The 18,172-nt window shown below is 42.0% G+C and overlaps 1 protein-coding gene across 2 annotated transcripts; it reads right to left on the reverse strand.

The window, feature by feature from the left end:
• Positions 1-1,827: 1,827 nt before the first annotated feature.
• On the reverse strand, positions 1,828-17,032 carry LOC309708397 (hydroperoxide isomerase ALOXE3-like). 2 transcript variants are annotated; one of them, XM_082536387.1, is made up of 15 exons: positions 16,960-17,032; positions 16,642-16,804; positions 16,204-16,408; positions 15,980-16,061; positions 15,632-15,754; positions 15,438-15,541; positions 7,715-7,881; positions 7,440-7,583; positions 6,947-7,150; positions 6,677-6,763; positions 6,402-6,571; positions 3,864-3,985; positions 3,558-3,658; positions 2,733-2,903; positions 1,828-2,560 (listed from the first exon to the last, which is right to left on the reverse strand). In XM_082536387.1, exons 2-15 carry the CDS (start codon positions 16,792-16,794, stop codon positions 2,381-2,383), a joined length of 2,013 nt encoding a protein of 670 aa, XP_082392513.1. In that variant the 5' UTR covers positions 16,795-16,804; positions 16,960-17,032; the 3' UTR covers positions 1,828-2,380. The 2 variants fall into 2 exon arrangements, with proteins under 2 accessions (XP_082392513.1, XP_082392514.1); XM_082536388.1 differs by lacking the exon at positions 16,960-17,032 and having other exon boundaries at positions 16,642-16,942.
• Between the last annotated feature and the right edge of the window lie 1,140 nt (positions 17,033-18,172).

Below are 18,172 nucleotides of genomic sequence, written 5' to 3' on the forward strand. Positions count from 1 at the left end.
GAAATTAAGAATTTAGTCCCAAGATTCTTATTTTTTTTAAAAAACATTTTATTATTATAACTGCTTCTCGTAGGTAAACTACTGTATACACTGACCAGCCACTTTGTTGTGTGCAACTGTTCAGCTTCTCTTTAACATAAAAAAACAAAAAAACAACAACATTTGGCAACAACTCAAAAACAACCTGCAACCTGAAGTTCAAACCAAGCATCAGAAAGGGGAAGAAAGCTGATTTAGGCTACGTCCACACGTACCCGGGTATTTTTGAAAACGCAGATTTTTCTATGCGTTTGCACTTTTCGTCCACACGTAAACGGCGTTTTCGGTCACTGAAAACTGAGATTTTTAAAAACTCCGGCCAGGGTGGAGATTTTTGAAAACTCAGTTTTTGCGTTGACGTGTGGACGAGAAAAACAGAGAAAACGCAGCGTCAAAGGTGTGCGCCTTTTTTGACGTCACACTGTGCGCCACGTTATTGTTTCGGTGAAATGAATTTCTACAATACTATTACTGTTAATTGTACTCTCTGCAGTGTTTAAATGCTTACATATACACACACAGTTACTGTCCCTCCACACATACGACTCGGTTCTGCTTCTATGCCCCATCCTTGTTTACTATTTCCCACCGAGGCTTCTAGACTTCTGATTGGCCAACATTTCTACATGGTTAGGAATATATCGCCACCTGTTGCTTTGGCATGTTCCTAGCAGCGTTTTCCTTCATTTCTGCGTTTACGTGTGGACGGGATTATTTTTTAAAACGAAAACGGAAAATCTCAGTTTTCAAAATACCCGTGTACGTGTGGACGTAGCCTTAAACTTTAGACTTGGCATGGTTGTTGGTGCCAGGCAGAGTATTAGAAATCAGAGGGAAAATGCCAGACTACTACAAATAATTCGAGTTAGGACTCATTACAAGCAACACTTGTAATGAGTCATGTCTAATCTTGAAGCAGATAGGCCACACCAGGTGTCATTCCTGTCAAGACAGGAAAATGGGGCCATATTTGACATGAGCTCACTCAACTGGACAATAGGAGATTGGAAAAACACTGCCTGGTTTTGGTTTCTCTGCTCCAGTATTTAGATGGTGCAAACAACATAAAAGCATAGATCCATACAGCTTTGTATCAGTGACTATAATGGTATGGGAGGATATTTTCTTGTCAGACGTTGGTCTGCTCCTTGGTACCAATTGAGCCTTGTTTAAACACAGCGACCTACCTGAGTATTGTTGCAGACCATGTCAGTCCCTTAATTATCACAGTGTACCCATCTTCTGATGGCTGCTTCCATCAGAAGTCAGCCAGCAGTGCTGGTTTGACACCAGATCCCGGCCAGACCTGTCTGCTATGTGGGCAGTAGGATAATGTTTCATATCACAAAACTCACTTCATCTCAAACAGGTTTCTTGAGATGACAATGAGCTGTACTTAAATGGTCAAAGTCATAAGATCTCAACCCAGTAGATAAGCTTTGATTCACATCATGGATGTGTAGCTGACAAATCTGCAGCAACTGAAGAATATTTCCAACACTTTGTTCTAGCTTTGTGCTAGCAAGGTGTACCTAATAATGTGCCCAGTGAGTGTAAAGGAAATTGATATTATCACATTCTGAATTGAGATGACTGTTGTTGAGATTTGGTGCTATATAAATTGAACTGAATTGAATATAATCACATTTTTGCCACTGAGATGGTATCTACACAAAATACAGTGGCCTATGTAAACATCACTCTATTTTGCAGTGTTAAATAAATATGCTACACATGTCAACAGTATAAGCAGGCTAATGTGGATAATGCAGACCCATCTTGTTAATGTCTGTGAGCCATGTGTGTTTAATCTGTGCCATGCATTAAATGAGGCTTTAGAGAACTGATAATTTAGAATATGATGCTAAAATACAATCAGGTTTCAGCAAAGAAACAAAGAAACCAAGTGCACATTGGTGGCCGAGATGAAGTAGCAGTCTCAGGCGAAGTTTAGGGTGTTCATGTTGTCTAACTCATCAAAAAGCTGTTTGGGTTTAGCTCAAGAAAATTGAAACATTAAAATAATGAAAATATAAACAATGAAATGCAGTAAATGTTTTCTAAGAAGAAAATACATCATGATCAGGAGATCAACTGTCTCAAAACAGACACCCCCAAAAATCAAACATTTTTCATTTCAAATCAGATGATTCAAGATTGTAATGCAAAAAAAGAATCACATTTTAACACAGATGAAAAAAATTACAGTTTAGTATATAGTGATTATAAGTAGTAAGTTCTTTGTTCTATTTCATCAGTAAAAGTCAGAACTTAGAGGTCTTTCCCTGCTGTTGTTTGAAGAGGGAACTGAATTTTGTCTCACAGCTGAGTCTTCTAATATTCAAATGGCCACACTGTTTTCTAACTCTGCCGGATCCATGTAGGTGTATGGCACTTCTAAACGCTTGTTTCTGGCTTTAATAACTAAACTTAAATCTTCAAGCTCCATCTGAAAATCCTTTAGTATTTTGCGAGGAATTTCCTCAATGAAATGCTCCTCCGGGTACTGGCCAAGAGGGACCTGATGAGAACAATGATACATTTAAGTTTTCTTCAACAAAATTCAATTAAAACAATTATTTGTTTTTATTCAAAATAGGCTCTTGGAATGATTGTATACAGTTGTAATGTGTTTACAAAAATTAAATTCAGACATAATTCCTGTCATTCTTAATGAAATCTTTGCTGCTTACAAAGTCACTGGACTGCTTGCTGAGTAACCACACGGTGGCCATGCCCTTAACTGTTACATTGACGTCAGGGAAGGTCGCCAACATTGTGGCCTCGCTTGTCGTCCCCTTTGTGGTCGGTGGCGGGAGTTGCAGGGAGATGGGAGTGTTGGGCATCCAGCCACCATAGTCATACTGCATTTGATCAAGAAGTAAAAGATAACTGATTAAAAAGTAAAATGATGGTGTAATAATGGCGTTTAATGTATAATTCCTTCTTTCTTTCTTTTTTTATATTGGTGATATAGTACCTGTAGTTTTATGGTACTATTTATATAATTATTCACATTTTCTCTTTGCATGACCAGTTTAGTTTAACTTCACTGATTTTGGAAGAAATGCCTCAACAACTGCAGCTTGTCAGTACCATGACTGGGTATAAACAGAGTATGTTAGAGAGCCAGAGTTTCTCAGATGTAAATATACATAAATACAGTTTGGTTTTAGAGCAACACATGCTCTCATCCAGATGACATCTTTTTCAGAGAAGGACTTACATATTTCAGCAAGACAGTGCTGAACCCCATATTGCATCTATCACATCATAGTTTCATTATGGAAGAGTCTGGATGCTGAACTTGCCTTGCTGCAGACTAGACCATTCACCAGTTGAAAACATTTGATACATCATGAAATGAAGAACAGGATAAAGACCCAGGACTGTTGAGCAGCTAGAATCCTAAATGAGATGGATCATCATTGCTCTCCCAAAGGTCTCCTAGGTTCTCAGATGTTCATGCACTGTTGTTTAAAAAAAAAAAAAGTGAAACTGTTTATACAAGGACTCACCTGTCCAGAGTTCACGGCTGCATGCTGGGCTGAGCAAGTGAAGATCACCATGGTGACAAACTTGACCAACTCAGTCACACAAGTAAATGTCTGAGGAATTCCTGTTGAGCAGAAACCCCCCCCCCAGCATCAATTGCATTGAGGTGAACAAACAAAAATTGGATTTATGTTTGGATTATAATTATATATACTGTTTATGATACACCCTCTGGTGCCCCTGGACACATCATCAGTGATGTAACATCTCAGTACTAAGGATCAATCAACTTTATCATAATAAGAACTGAACATTTCTTTGAAGCCAACCTGTTTCTGCTTGAGAAAAGAAACCATGTTCAAAAATGTCCAAAATCCACTTCTGAAGTTCAGAGTCCTGCTGGACTTCACTGTCACTCTTGTAGTAGTAGCCGAGCATTCCCTGCACAAACCTTTGAGAAATTGGATGAAATATGCTTTCATTATTTATTTCATTCATTTTACTTAGGGATGGTAGATATCTGTAAGTATTAGACACACCTTTCATTTTAAGAGAAGTACTAACACCTTCTGAGAAACTTTAATTTAAAAAATTGAACAATGTTTAACATTAGTCTGTACTTAAAGCTGAACTTAATATACTAATGTCTCATCTGAGTGCCTACAGGAACCACAGAACTTCCTGTGGTACTTGCTTAGCTTGATCACTCAACCATCCTACGCGGCGCCTCCTATTTTGACCTCGGGACTTCCAGGCCATACTCCGCACCGGCCACTTGATTATGGCGCTCCATGCCCCTGCCTGCTAGCATCTTGCAGTCTACTCTTATGTGCTGGATTATCTTAGGGGCATTTTTACACAGCATGCAACTGGGGTCTTGCCTGATGTGATAGACCCCAGCCTCTATGGGGCTTGTTCCTGTGCTGCCAAGATTAGTGTCTCTGTGTTGTCTTTCACTCCAGCTTTGTCCAGTCACTGGTAGGATTTCTGGATGTCAGCCACTTCCTCTATCTGCCTGTGGTACATTCCACCAGCAGATAGAGGAATGCCCCACAGGAAGTGGTGTGGGGCATTGAGTCATAGGCCTTTTGTAACCAATCCAGGCAGTGCACAGGTTGGTCAGCCTAGTCTTGCAGTTTTAAGCGACTGCTTTGTCTACCAGTAGCTGGTGTTTTGCTCTTCTGGTATTTCCATTTTCAGTGTCTCTCATCGACTAGAAGCTGGTTCATTTGTGCTGTCAGACACTCGTGGACTGCAGTCAGCTTCTTCAGCCAGTAGGCGTGAATCAAGTCAGGGCCTGGTGCTGTCCAACTCTTCATACTGGAGACCCTTTCTTGAATGACTCTGTTCACGGAGATTGCTGTGGTCTGCTCTTAGATCCACTAGCCACTGAGCATTGATGCCATGGGTTGGGTTCTTCTCCCATATGCTCTTCCACTATTGCTCTGTTTCCAGCCTTGGTGCTGCTATTCTCATATTGTTCCCCTGCCATTAAGAGTACACCATGGCTGGTTCTGTGGAGAACAGCTGGTTTATTCTCCTGCTTTCTATCTCTTTGGTGTACCTCTTCAAGTTTGCCAAGGCTATGAGTCTTTGCTTGGCCGTAGCACCTTTTTCATTGCACCTTTCTGCAGCTCCGATAGTTGGCTAACCTCCCTCCGTGCTACCCTTATCTTGGCCTCTATTCTCCTTCTCCATGTAGGGCACTGCTCCTTGTGGCTGTTGAACTTGTAGCGAAGTATCTCACTGATCACTGTTGCCGTGGTGTAGATCAGCTGGTTAGTCTCAGTCTTGTCCATAGTGCAGCATTCACATCATCTAGTATACGGGTGTCAAACTCCAGGCCTCGAGGGCAGGTGTCCTACAGGTTTTAGATATCACGCATGTGAATCGAATGATTAGTTCATAACCAGACCTCTGGAGAACTTCAAGACATTTTGAGGAGGTAATTTATCCATTTAAATCAGCTGTGATGGATCAAGGACACATATAAAACCTGCAGGACACCGGTCCTTGAGGCCTGGGGTTCGACACCCCTGATCTAGTAGATCTTCTGAGGGTACTTCACATAGTCTTAGTAACCAGCCATGAAGGATCCAGGTTTCCAGCTTTGCCATGATCTTATCTCTCAGGTCAGTTCCTCTCGTGCTCAATGATCCTTCTTCCATCGCACTTGGGGCCCCCACCCAATCTCAGGTGGAGGTGATGATATCTCCCCCTTGACCTGTCATCCTAGCTTCCCCTTGCCGTAGCATTTGTGTTGTACCTCGTCAATCTCTAGCTGTCTGAGCAGTTCCATCTTCTGAATGTTGGAAAACATTCCCCAAGTTGTTTCGCCATCAATCTGGATGCTGGGTATCGAAGATTCCATAGGTCCCTCATCCTAGTCACGTAACCCTTCCACTGGGGTTACTTGCTTAGTAGCATTCCAACAGCGCCTGTTTTCATCTCTTTCTTGTGTGTTCATTTTGTGTTCATTTTTTCAATGATCTTTTATTGGGAAACCAAATTGAAAAAATAATGTTCCCGGTCCTGGGCCAACTCCCAGAATCCGGGAGGAGGCCCAGGGGCAGACCCAAGACACGCAGGAGAGATTATATCTCTTGGCTGGCCTGGGAACACCTTGGTGTTCCCCCAGACAAGCTGGAGGAGGTAGCTGGGGAGAGGGAGGTCTGGGCTTCTCTGCTTAGGATGCTGCCCCCGCGACCCGGCCCCCGATAAGCGGAAGACGATGGATGGATGGAAAACAGAATTGTAAAATGACATAAATAAAATAAAAATAATAAACTAACAAATAATAAAATATTATTGTTATAACAGAACTGCAGCAGCTTGGTGGCGTCATTAAGAGGGCAAAACTACCATACCTGTGGATGATATCCCAAACCTTTAGGCCATCATCCCTGTAGTAGAAGTTTGGCACAGCTTCTAGGCCACGTTCAGCAATGTCATCTGGCATACAGAGGGAGCTGTAGGTCATTGAGGACACTGACCTCTTCAGGATTGTAAACATGCCCTCTCCACCTGATGATGCAAACTAGAGAATGGGTAGCTCACAGTTAGAGACAAATGTTGTACATGACACTGAAAAAGAAACAGTTATTTAGGTAAAGGTCTAGTGAGTGTGCTGTTCTTTGCATACCTGAGTGAAAGCGCCAGTGTCAGAAATGAGAAGGCGTCGAGCTAAGAAGTTGATCTGCAGAGTGTAGCGTGTGTGAAGTTTGAGGAGCTGAGGGAAAGAGGGAACTCTGTTAGTGCTAGATTGGGGCAAAACTTTGGCATTTATTATGCTGAGATACGCTGTTGCACAATCAAATGTCCTTTGTGGACACATTGATAAACTCAAATGCTTTCAACGTTATTTAAAATTATTTACAAACCAAAACACTGAGTTTCAGCAAACGTCAGTTACCTTGTACAGAGGATGCACCATGGGCACGTTGCGCAGCAGTGACACTGCAAAAACCTCAGCCAGCAAGTGCGTGCGCAGAAGGTGAGCATTGAGCTGATGGTGATTGAAATCTGCACTTCTTACAAAAATCTTGGCGATCAACCAGTCGTACTCAGAATCAGTAGGAAGAAAGATCGGATTGTCATCTGATGGAGTCTGCTTCAGCTATACAAGGACAGGGTCAAGTGATAAGTCAAATTATTAGTTATTTTTAATATCCGTCTTTCTTCTACAGCATGTCTTTTGTCCTTCTCCCTCTCCCCTCACTCCCAACTTGTCGTGGGAGGTGGCTTCTGACAGAGGTTTCTTCCTGTTAAAAAGGGAGTTTTCCTTTCCAGTTGCCAAAGTGCTTGCTCACAAAGAATTGCCTGATTATTGGGATTTTCCTCTCATATTTACCATAGAAAATATATATATTTTGCTATGTAAATAAAGCTCATCTGAACTGAATTACCTGAATAGCAATCGGCATTAGTTTATTATCAGGATCTTTGTGGAGCAGGACGAGAGGAGCCATCAAGTACTGCTTCTTCCCATTGATGGTGTTTGCTTTCACTCCATCCAGAAGCTTGTAGTCACACAGGAATATGTTCCCTTTCTGTTTGAAAGTTCAGGTTATTTCATCAGTGTGTATATTCAGTGAATGTGTAAGTGCATTTATTGCAATGACCAAGTAGCTGATTTAAGAAACATTTCTTTCTCCTTTTTTTTGTGTCTTTCTACAGTCACCTTCATTTCATCTGCAAGGTCGCAACGACTGCGGGGAAAGACCATGTCATCAGTGACAGGGAAGTTACTGGGCAGGGTTGTACAACACTGGATCAAAATGGGGTTGACACCATTTAGAAACTGGTAGCCAAAGAAAGCATCTTCTTTCCAGTGTTCCTGAACATATTCTGCAAAAAAAAAAAAAAGAAAAAGAAAAAGAATATGTTCCTTTTTTAAACTAGCCTACAAATTTTGCTACATTTCTAACTTTGTGTCAGAAGTTCAGTGTCTGAGAGTCTTGATTATGTGAAATGTATAAAAAGTCATAAGCTCTCTCTAGTGAGCTTTATTAGATATTGAAACCATATTCTACTTGTTAGATCACCTGTCATAAGATAAAATGAGACTTTATATTCTCAGTTTTAAACATCAATCAATAGCTATAAACATATATAATATATATGTTTTTGCAGAACAGACTGTATAATGTTCTTATTATTCAGGAAAATCGACTATGTAAGGCAAGGCAAGGCAAGGCAAGTTTATTTGTATAGCACAATTCAACAACAAGGTGATTCAAAGTGCTTTACAGAGACATTAGAAACAAGAACACGTGGACGGACAGCTTTACCGCGACCTCGGCACCACACCGTGGTTATATTAACTGCACTCCAGATAAGAACCCGCTACACTCTTTTCTTATTCATTCACACTCTCTCCTTTAACATGAGTTTAAGCTAGTAATATCAATATGATGTCATAGCAGATATAACACCGTCACCCTCCGTCATTGCTTTAATTGGAATGTTTCCGTTTCGTTTCTTTTTTTTTGTTGTCGCTCACAGTTCATGTGGTTTCTTTCTTTCTCTTGTCTTTCACTGCTGTGCTCACCTACTTCCCCACTCACCTACAAACAACACCCTCTATCTCTCCATATTTTCACAACACGATCACGCAAACACATCAGCTCAACGGCAGCACATTCACAACAGCCTCACAGCACGCACAGACTTGCAGGACACATAAGCAAGCCACGCTTGTTCATATTAGTGAATATTCACACACATAGTCAGACTTATGGAGTCTCTCACCACACTTCTTTTTCTCTTTCTATTTACAAACAAGGGATGTTTCCATATTCTCTCCACCTGTCTAAACGAAACACCCAGCATACATCATTAGACATACACGCACAATTAAGGGCATGCTGAGGTTTGTCACATGGAATGTAAATGGAGCTGGCACCAGAGGAAAGAGGTTAAAAATATTTAACCAGCTTAAAAAACTACAGGCAGATGTTGTTTTATTACAAGAAACTCACAAACCTGTCACAGGTTTAAATGAACTTAAAACACCTGAGTTTCCTAACGTGTTTGCAGCCGGTTATAATTCTAGACAACGGGGAGTAGCAATTTTAATACATAAAAATGTTAATTTTACAGTACTCGATACAGTTATAGATCCAGAGGGTAGATTTCTAATTATTAAACTATCAATATTGAACAAAAAACTATGTATTGTTAGTATATATGGTCCAAATGTTGATGAACCTTCATTCTTCCACGGTTTTTTTAGTGCACTCTCTGAACACCTTGATTGCACACTCATTCTTGGCGGTGACCTCAACCTTGGACTAAATGAAGAAATGGATAGGCTCAACACAACAGGAACTCAGCGTAATTGGCAGTCCACAAATATAATCAAACAGTATATGAACGACTTTGGTCTTTGCGATGCATGGCGCTCTCTTCACCCCACCAGTAAGGAATATACTTTTTTCTCGCATGTTCATCACTCTTACTCTCGTCTGGATTATTTTTTGGTCAGCAGCTCACTGCTGTGTGACATTTCAGACACTGAGATTCATCCTATAGCTGTCAGCGATCATGCTCCTGTATCTTTAACACTAATGCACAAGAATAATACTACGCCAAGTAAAAACTGGAGATTTAATATATCACTACTTAAAGATGAAGACTTTATTAAATACTTTAAAAAGGAATGGACTTCATATTTAGACTTTAATGACACTCCCGGAATATCTGCTTCTGTTCTATGGGAAGCAGGGAAAGCTGTGATGAGAGGTAAAATAATTTCTTTCTCATCACACAAAAAGAAAGAAGAAAACAAAAATATTCAGGAATTAGAAAAAAACATCAAATCACTAGAAGAAGCCTACGCGTCCCACCAAGATCAGGAAACATTGAACAAAATATGCAAAACAAAACTAGAATTAAATGAAACTATTAATAAAAAAACACAATTCCTTATACAAAGACTTCGCTTACAGAATTTTGAACACAGTAACAAATCAGGTCGATTTCTAGCTAACCAGCTAAAAATAAATAAATAAAAAATAACTATATGTGCTGCTAAAGATTTATCGGGGAACACAATATATGATCCTGGAAGAATAAACAACATTTTTAGGGATTTCTATGAAACTTTATACTCACCACAAATAAACCCATCTAAAAATGAAATTGATCTGTTTCTTGACAACGTAACTCTTCCAAAATTACTAGACAGTCAAGCAATGGAACTGGATTCGCCACTGACGCCAAGTGAACTCCAGGAAGCCCTGATAAGTATGCCCAATAATAAGGCTCCAGGTCCAGACGGCTTCCCTGCAGAATTCTACAAAGAATTCTGGACAATTTTGGCACCAGTATTCCACAGCATGTTGCAGGAAATCGAGGAAAAGGGCAGACTACCACCAAATATGAATTCTGCCAACATTAGTCTCCTGCTAAAACCAGGCAAAGACCCTTTATTTCCCTCAAGCTATCGTCCAATTTCTCTTTTAAATGTAGACCTTAAAATAATCTGCAAAGCTCTCTCAAAGAGATTAGAGAAAATGACCCCCCTCTTAATTCATCCTGACCAAACTGGTTTCATAAAAGGTAGGCACTCCTCAACAAACACTCGTAGATTACTTAATTTAATAGACTACTCATACGATAAAAACATCGAAACCATAATATTATCTCTAGATGCAGAAAAAGCATTTGACAGAGTTAATTGGAAATTTTTATTCGCAACTTTACACAAATTTGGTTTTGGAAACTCTTTCATAAACTGGATAAGAATATTATACAATTCCCCAACAGCTCGTATCAGAACAAATGACCAGACATCCTCCAGCTTCTGTCTCCTGAGGGGCACCAGACAGGGATGCCCACTCTCCCCCTCACTTTTTGCAATTTTTATCGAACCTCTAGCAGCAGCATTTAGACAGGCTACAACAATTAAGGGCATAAAATGTAAGAACATAGAACATAAAATCAGTCTCTATGCGGATGATGTGTTGCTTTTTCTGCAAAACACACAAACCAACCTCTCTGAGGTAATTACTTTAATAAACTGGTTTTCAAGAGTTTCAGATTATTCAATTAACTGGCCAAAATCTACAGTTCTCCCCATTAACTGCTCCTTCCATAATTCTTCCTCTGCCCCACTGCAATCCGGAAATATTAAATATTTAGGTATTAATGTCTCTCCTAAGCTTTCAGACTTAACTAAACTAAACCACATCCCACTTCTAAAGAAAGTAGAAGGCGATCTGACTAGATGGAAATCTTTACCCATATCACTCATGGGAAGGGTCGCCACTATAAAAATGATGATCTTGCCAAAAATAAATTACTTATTTTTGATGATCCCTAACAAACCATCACAAGATTGGTTCAGATCTCTGGATTCATATATTTCCAAATTCCTTTGGAAAGATAAACCCCCGCGTATTAGCTTAAAAACGCTACAAAGAACCAAGGATAGAGGAGGATTAGATCTGCCTAATTTTCACCAATACTTCTTAGCCAACAGGCTTCAGTTCATCTCAGAATGGTTAAAACATACCTTCTTAGTTGAGCCCTGGCTAGATGTTGAACAGGCACTATGCAAGGATCTAGAGATTTCAGACCTACCATTTATTAGCTCAAACATCAAAAGACATGAATGCTTTAAAAGTATCAACATCAGCTTTTCTCTAACAGCATGGTGGGAGTTTCTAAAAATAACGGAGTCTTCATTAATCCCATGCAAACGTACACCTATCTGGAATAACCCTGACATATTACAAAACAATAATATGATTAATTTCCCAGAATGGAGTTGTAAAGGAATTAAATACTTAGAACATATATTAGAGGGAACAGAATTTATTCCATTTGACAGACTAGTTGAACAATATGGGATCAACAAGACAAGGTTTTTAGAATATCAACAAATTAAATCCATAGTAAAAAAGAAATTTAACCTCAGTCAAGTTGAATTACAAACACCACTAAGTGCGGCACATTTTCTTACTCTTAAATCCCCCAAATTATTATCTAAAATATACAGAACACTTTCTAAATTAGATGAATCAATATCCCTTCCTACTGCAAAGTGGGAAGCAGATTTATCAGTCAGCTTAGACCAAAACTTCTGGTCTCAGATTTGCTTAAAAACTTTTAAATTAATTAAAAATCCCAGTCTGCAATTAATACAATACAAAATACTTCACAGAGTGCACTATACAGGTCATCGGATGTTCAAGATGGGCTTTACATCTTCCAACAACTGCTCACACTGTCAAGGCAATACACCAGACAATTACATCCACGCTCTTTGGTTCTGTCCACCAGTGCAAAAGTTTTGGCGCGAGATATGTGAAGACTTATCAAAGTGTCTGAAATGTAACATTCCAACTTCCCCCTTAGTGTGTCTACTGGGCAGCTTAGATAATGTCACTTCAGAAAAGAATATAGCCCATATGATCTTCACTGCCCTATGCATAGCCAAGAAAACAGTCCTCATGAACTGGAAAAATAAAAATAATCTTAATTCTAACCAATATAGAAATTATCTATTAGATTACATTAGTCTTGACACAGCCTCTGCCACCACATTAGATCAATTGCTCTGGGCCCCTTTTATCAGCTCCATCACCTAGTGGGGGTGGGGGGTCATAGTTTGGTCACGCCTTCACTGTTGTGATTGGTGAGGGGGTAGGGACAGGCTTAGGGCGTCGGGGGGTTCCCCGGAGGCATCTTCTTTGGGGGGCTCAACCCGGGGTAGCGGTCACGTCCGGTTGGGGGCTCCGTTGGCTCTCAGGTGACTGTTTCCTCGCGGCTGCGTGCAGCGGGGCTAGGGGAGGGTCTGTGCTGACGGGCGTGGGTTACTGACCTGGCAACCTGGCTGCCCCTGGGTGGGTCCGGGATGGGCGTGAGGTTCTGGGGGCGCTCCGTCTCTGGGCTGGGGCCCGGGCTGGGCCTCGGGGGCTTGGGTCCTGGTTGGTGTGTTGCCGGGGTTGTGGGCGGGTGGGTACGTGGGGGCCCGGCCCTGGAGCAGGGTGCCGCCGGTGCGTCGAGCCGCCTGGGGGGCTCTTCAACTGGTGGGGGGGATGGTCACATCTTGCAGGAGCTTTCTTCTCTTCAGGAACTCTCTGCGGGAGGGGGAGATACAGGAGAGGTGGCGGAAGATCTCAGCCTGGGCGTTTACCGTCTTATGTAGTCTGGAAGATGTGTGGATGGTGGGGTGGGTGCAGTTTTCTCTGTGGTGGGGTGGACTGTCCAGGGCTCTGTGGAGCCGGAGGGCGCTACTGCACTGGGCCCAGGTCTGATGGGCCTGGGCCCCCCTTCCCTGGCGGGTCGCGGAGGATGGGGGTGCCTACTGGGGTCAGCGGGGGAGCTGGCCCCAGGGAGGGGTTACCTGCCCCTCCCTTCCTTCCCTCCCCATCTCCAGCTGCCTCCCTCTTCCCGCTCCTCCACAACCACCCACACATGCAGGGCCTTGGAGTGGGGGTATGTCACCAGGGTGCAGAGGAGGCTACCCCCCCCCCCCCCCCCCTGTCCCCTTCTGGCTGCCTCTGCCTCAATTTTATCCCACAACTTAGACATTCACATTATTCACACTCTCATTACACATACATATAGGATCTTGGGGGTGGGCACAATCACGGAGTCCAAATTACCATCAGGGTGTATACCTCACCCCTGACGTCGTTGCCCACCTCTCAATTTTAAATACACTTAGTCATTGAGGGCTAGCAGGAGGGACTATGCGCTTACCTGCTGCTCCTTGGCAGGTAGCTCCATGCCCTCCTGGGTTTTAATTGCACCTTAGAACACATATGCATCAACGCTACAATGAGCGGGTGGAGGGAGGTTTGGAGTCTTCTCCCACCCCCATTCTCTGCGGCCTGCTGGAGCGGGAGGGCTAGTAGGAGGAGTTGGCCGTCCGACTGCGGTCTGGGGTGTGGGGCCTCCCTGCTGCTGCGGAGTCGGGGTGGTCTGCCTCTCCCCACCGCAGGGAAAAGGGTAACACCACCTGGGTCTGGGTGCAATTCCCCCCTCCAGGGGCAAGGGTACCTAGACCCGGTTTGTAGAGTACGCTTGGGGAGTGTGATTGTGTGTACAGCGTCTCTTTATGTCTGTCTCCACGTTGGTTGAGTGTGGAGTGAGTGCATATGAGAGCATGAGGGTGGGAATGGATGTTTGTGTCTGTGTGTGCCTGTATGTCTGTGTCTATATGTCAGGTTGGGTATCAGACGCCACCTCTCTGGGGACACCTCAGGCCCTCCAAGGTTTGGAGGCCTATCTCCACCCACCACCTCTTCCCCTGCCGGTGGCGGACTCCCTCAGGTGTCGGTGTGTTGGTGGTTCTTTGTGTCTGGGGGTGGGCGTCCGGGTGCACACCGGCTCACTCCTTGGCGGCCGCCTGTCGGGGCCTGGGGCCTGGGGCTCGCTCGGGCCCCTTTGGAGGTGGGGTGCCCCCGGCCTCTCGGCCTGGGGCTCGGTCACTCAGGCACAGCTGGGGGCCGGCGGAGCTCACGGGCGCGTCACTGCAACTCCCCCTGACTTCTGCTCCGCGGCTGCTGGGCGAGCCCTCATCTGGGACTCTCCTCAGCTCTTACTGGAACAGTGGCGCGGCTGCCCCTCTGTTGGTCTTCCATGGTCTCTTGTGTTCTGGGGGCCTCTGGATGTCTGGAGTTTTGATCTCCTCCATACCTGCTTCACACCCTGGAGGACGGGGCTGTGGCCCCCCCACACTCCCTAGCAGATCATTACATGGAGAAACCTTTGGAATGCAAGCATGCTGATCCACACAGGTATGCACACATGGGTATTCACAGACGCGGACTAAAGCTTTCTTGGCTGCTGCCTCAAAGCACACTGTGCGCTGTCTATCTTGCGTGCTGCACAATATCGTTAATTATTTAGTAAATATTGATATCTATGACTAGCTAGTTTATTGTGATGGTGCTTTGTTTTCTCTATTATTATGTTGCTCTTTGTTGTTTGCTGTCTCCTCTGTTTGTTTGTTTGTTTGTTTTTTTTTTTTTCTCCATACAGGTGACCCAGGAGTTCTTTTTTTTTTTTTCTCTCTCTTCCCCCCCCTTCTCACCGTCTCTTCTCCCCTTTGGTTTTCTTTCTTTCTCTCCCCCTCTTTCTCTCATTCATTCCCCCTGTCCTATTTATTAAAAAAAAAAAAAAAAAAAAATGACAAAGGATGAACTGAAGCTCTGCCATCACGTAATGTCGCATACTGCTGTTTCTGATGTCATTTTAAAAAAAAGAAAAAAAAAAGAAAAAAAAAAAAAAAAGAAACAAGAACAAATAAAAAGCATGATTTAAAATTGATTAAAACAAGCAAATAAACTGTGTATACTGATATAGTAATACTTCAAAGGTAACAGTTAAGTACATATTATTATGCACAAAGTATAAGTACTCGATACTCCAACTATGATGTTAGTTACCTGATATTTCAGTCTTTTTGCAGCAAAACACTCGATTGATGCTGTCAATATTATCCCACTTCTCCTTACGGTTATCCAGTCCCTTCAGCTTCAGCTCAGTCAGTCTGAAACAGAAGAGCACATTCATCTTATTTCTTTATTATATTTAACATAGTTATAGTTTTGATAGGTAAAGAGAAAAAAAAGAACTTCACCCTGTGGAAGCAGTGTAGACAAACTCTGTAGTTTTGGTGAAGGAGAACTGAACCTCTGATGGCAGAAAAATTGGGTTTTGTGCCTTCAAGGAGTGAGGTATTCCCTCTGCATATGCATCCCAGCTGAGAAAAAGAAATTGCAGTTTCAATTCACAAAACATAATATATGAATAATATAGTTTACAATGCATTTTTAAATTAATCCCAGCAGACAAACAATATATTGTAATGCTTAATTTTAAGGTTAAATATCATTAGTATTAGGATATTCAGCTATAACTGGACAGCATTTGTATTCTAGTTTCAGGAGCTGTAAGGCCAAAATATGTATAAGCTCTGAATTCTCACCGATAGTCTTCCTCTCGCTGCTGAATCTCTTGCTGCCGACTGTACCTGCCAAGATGATGGTTGTCTTCAAAGACTCTCAGAGCTAATTAAGAAAAAATGGTTTCAAGTTGTTCTTGTAAATATGGTATATACTGTATTAGGAAACTGCTTCAGCCTCATTACAAACTTTGTTTTACATCTGCAATGGTTTGAACAAGATTTAAGATGAGCACAGTTTCCCAAACCTTTTCCATCTTTGAAGCGGTGCACCTTGCTATCAGCAATCCAGCGGTAGACGGGAAAGCTGTAGATGTCTCCTTCAGGGGATTTCACTTCCACCTTGGCACAAAACCAATCAACTTCTGGGAACAGTGGGAGAGACTGTTTGTCTAACTCTATCAGCACAAGATTTCCAAGGGAAGTGGAGCAGGACACCTTAAACTTTGATACCTAAAGAAATGACATAGCAGTTTGTGCTGAGCTGTAACACTCGAGCATACAATTCCTCTTATAATTTACTGTGGTCCATGAAGTGAACTGTTTGCTTTGACCATCTTCATGGTGATAGATTTCAACTTTACATAAATCACAGTTAATAATTCCCTTATTTCCCTAAAAGTTTGCATGTATAATGTCATATAGGGAACCTGAAAAAATCATGGAGGTGGCCATCCCAGACTTACAGCTCCTCTGACGAAGGATGTAGCCCCTTTCAAGCCCATGAGCCACTTGCGATCACTCTCCCCATCTGTGCCCACCAGCTTAATGAAGACATTGTTGAGAGTAGTGGAATTAAGGCGATCACCAGTGAATACGGTCACTTTATACTGCACCATTTTTCAAATCCTGGTAGGGGGAGAATTATAATCACTCTTAGCACTGATTTGGAAATGTAAGCAGTTAAAATTGTGACATCACAATTAAAAGAATTTGAAGACATTATCTAAATGCCTTTTTTGACCCACAATTTCTGACTGAAATCCTGTGAAAATATCTCTTACCTTTGTAAATGAGACGAGGAAGTTTCTTAGAATAACTGTTCTGTCAGAACTTGCCCCTTTTTATTTACTCAGTTTAGTGGGAGTGTCCGCCTTCCCTGCTGCGGCACCACCGACCACGCCCGCCACAGTGTAGATACAACACTGGTTCATCCTTTGAGTGATTTTTATGCTTGAATGATTCTCAGGTCACTGTTCACAGGCACCCACATGGTCAGTGAGGTGCCTAGATCCTCCACTTTTAAATGTCTCACAGCGCAATGCTTAGCATATTTTGGTTCCTGCAACTGGTCCGTCGGTTATTGTCTCCCCCGAAACACTTCTCTTGTGCTTTTGGAAATCAGTTTTTTCCTATTTCTATTTTATTTTTTTTCCATTTCCGTTGTGTTTTGTGTGCTTTTGCAGCGGTTTTCATATTGCTGGTGTTTTCTTTAGTTGCAGTCCGTTTGGCCTCTCAGGGCCACCGTAACCACCAGTGTAATGTGCCTCTACATAGAATTGTATCCTTGTTGGACTGTTTATAGGAAAATAAAAATCTGTTATTTTTGTTAATGAGCCAGAATAATAACTAAACAATGGCTCTGTGAGCATGGTCATGAAATCAAAGTGGGTAGTGGTAAATACAGTTAAGTTGTTTTGCCTCCGTTAATAATTATATTATGTAAAAAAAAAAAGTTTAAATGGTGTGGTGATATTTGTTCACTGATTTCAGGAGTTTGGTGGGCTTCAAGTTGTTGGTCCATCTATGGGGGATACAAAAGTGGAAAACGTATTCATGTGCAGCAAACTGGAATGAAGGGCGGAGTTTCCTTCCACGAGAAAAAATATGTTTGCACAATCATCAGTCAACACTCACTTTGCTGTAATGTGTGCAGCACAATAGTTTTTGTGTTAAATATCAGTAGAGTTAAAGAGAAAAGGATTTTAAATGTGTCTGCAAGTGCATAATCCTCAGGTAAAACCAAAACGTTCCTACTAATACTTATCACTCTAGTTTTCTGTAGTAACTATTGGCACATACTCAGTTAAAAGGCACTTCAGTGCAGTAACAACACTAAATTGGTTCAACAACCACCCTGAGACAACCTAAACATTAGACCAAAGGATTAAAAATACACTGATTCGGGTACCACTTCCTGCTACAGTGTAAGGTTACAGTGAAAAGGTGTTTGTTTGATTGTGGCTTTCACTGAATTTGTGTTTTAGATGGTGAAAC

This window comes from Aulonocara stuartgranti (genome assembly GCF_965226115.1).
Source record: "Aulonocara stuartgranti genome assembly, chromosome: 6".
In the NCBI taxonomy this organism is placed as follows: Eukaryota; Metazoa; Chordata; class Actinopteri; order Cichliformes; family Cichlidae; genus Aulonocara; species Aulonocara stuartgranti.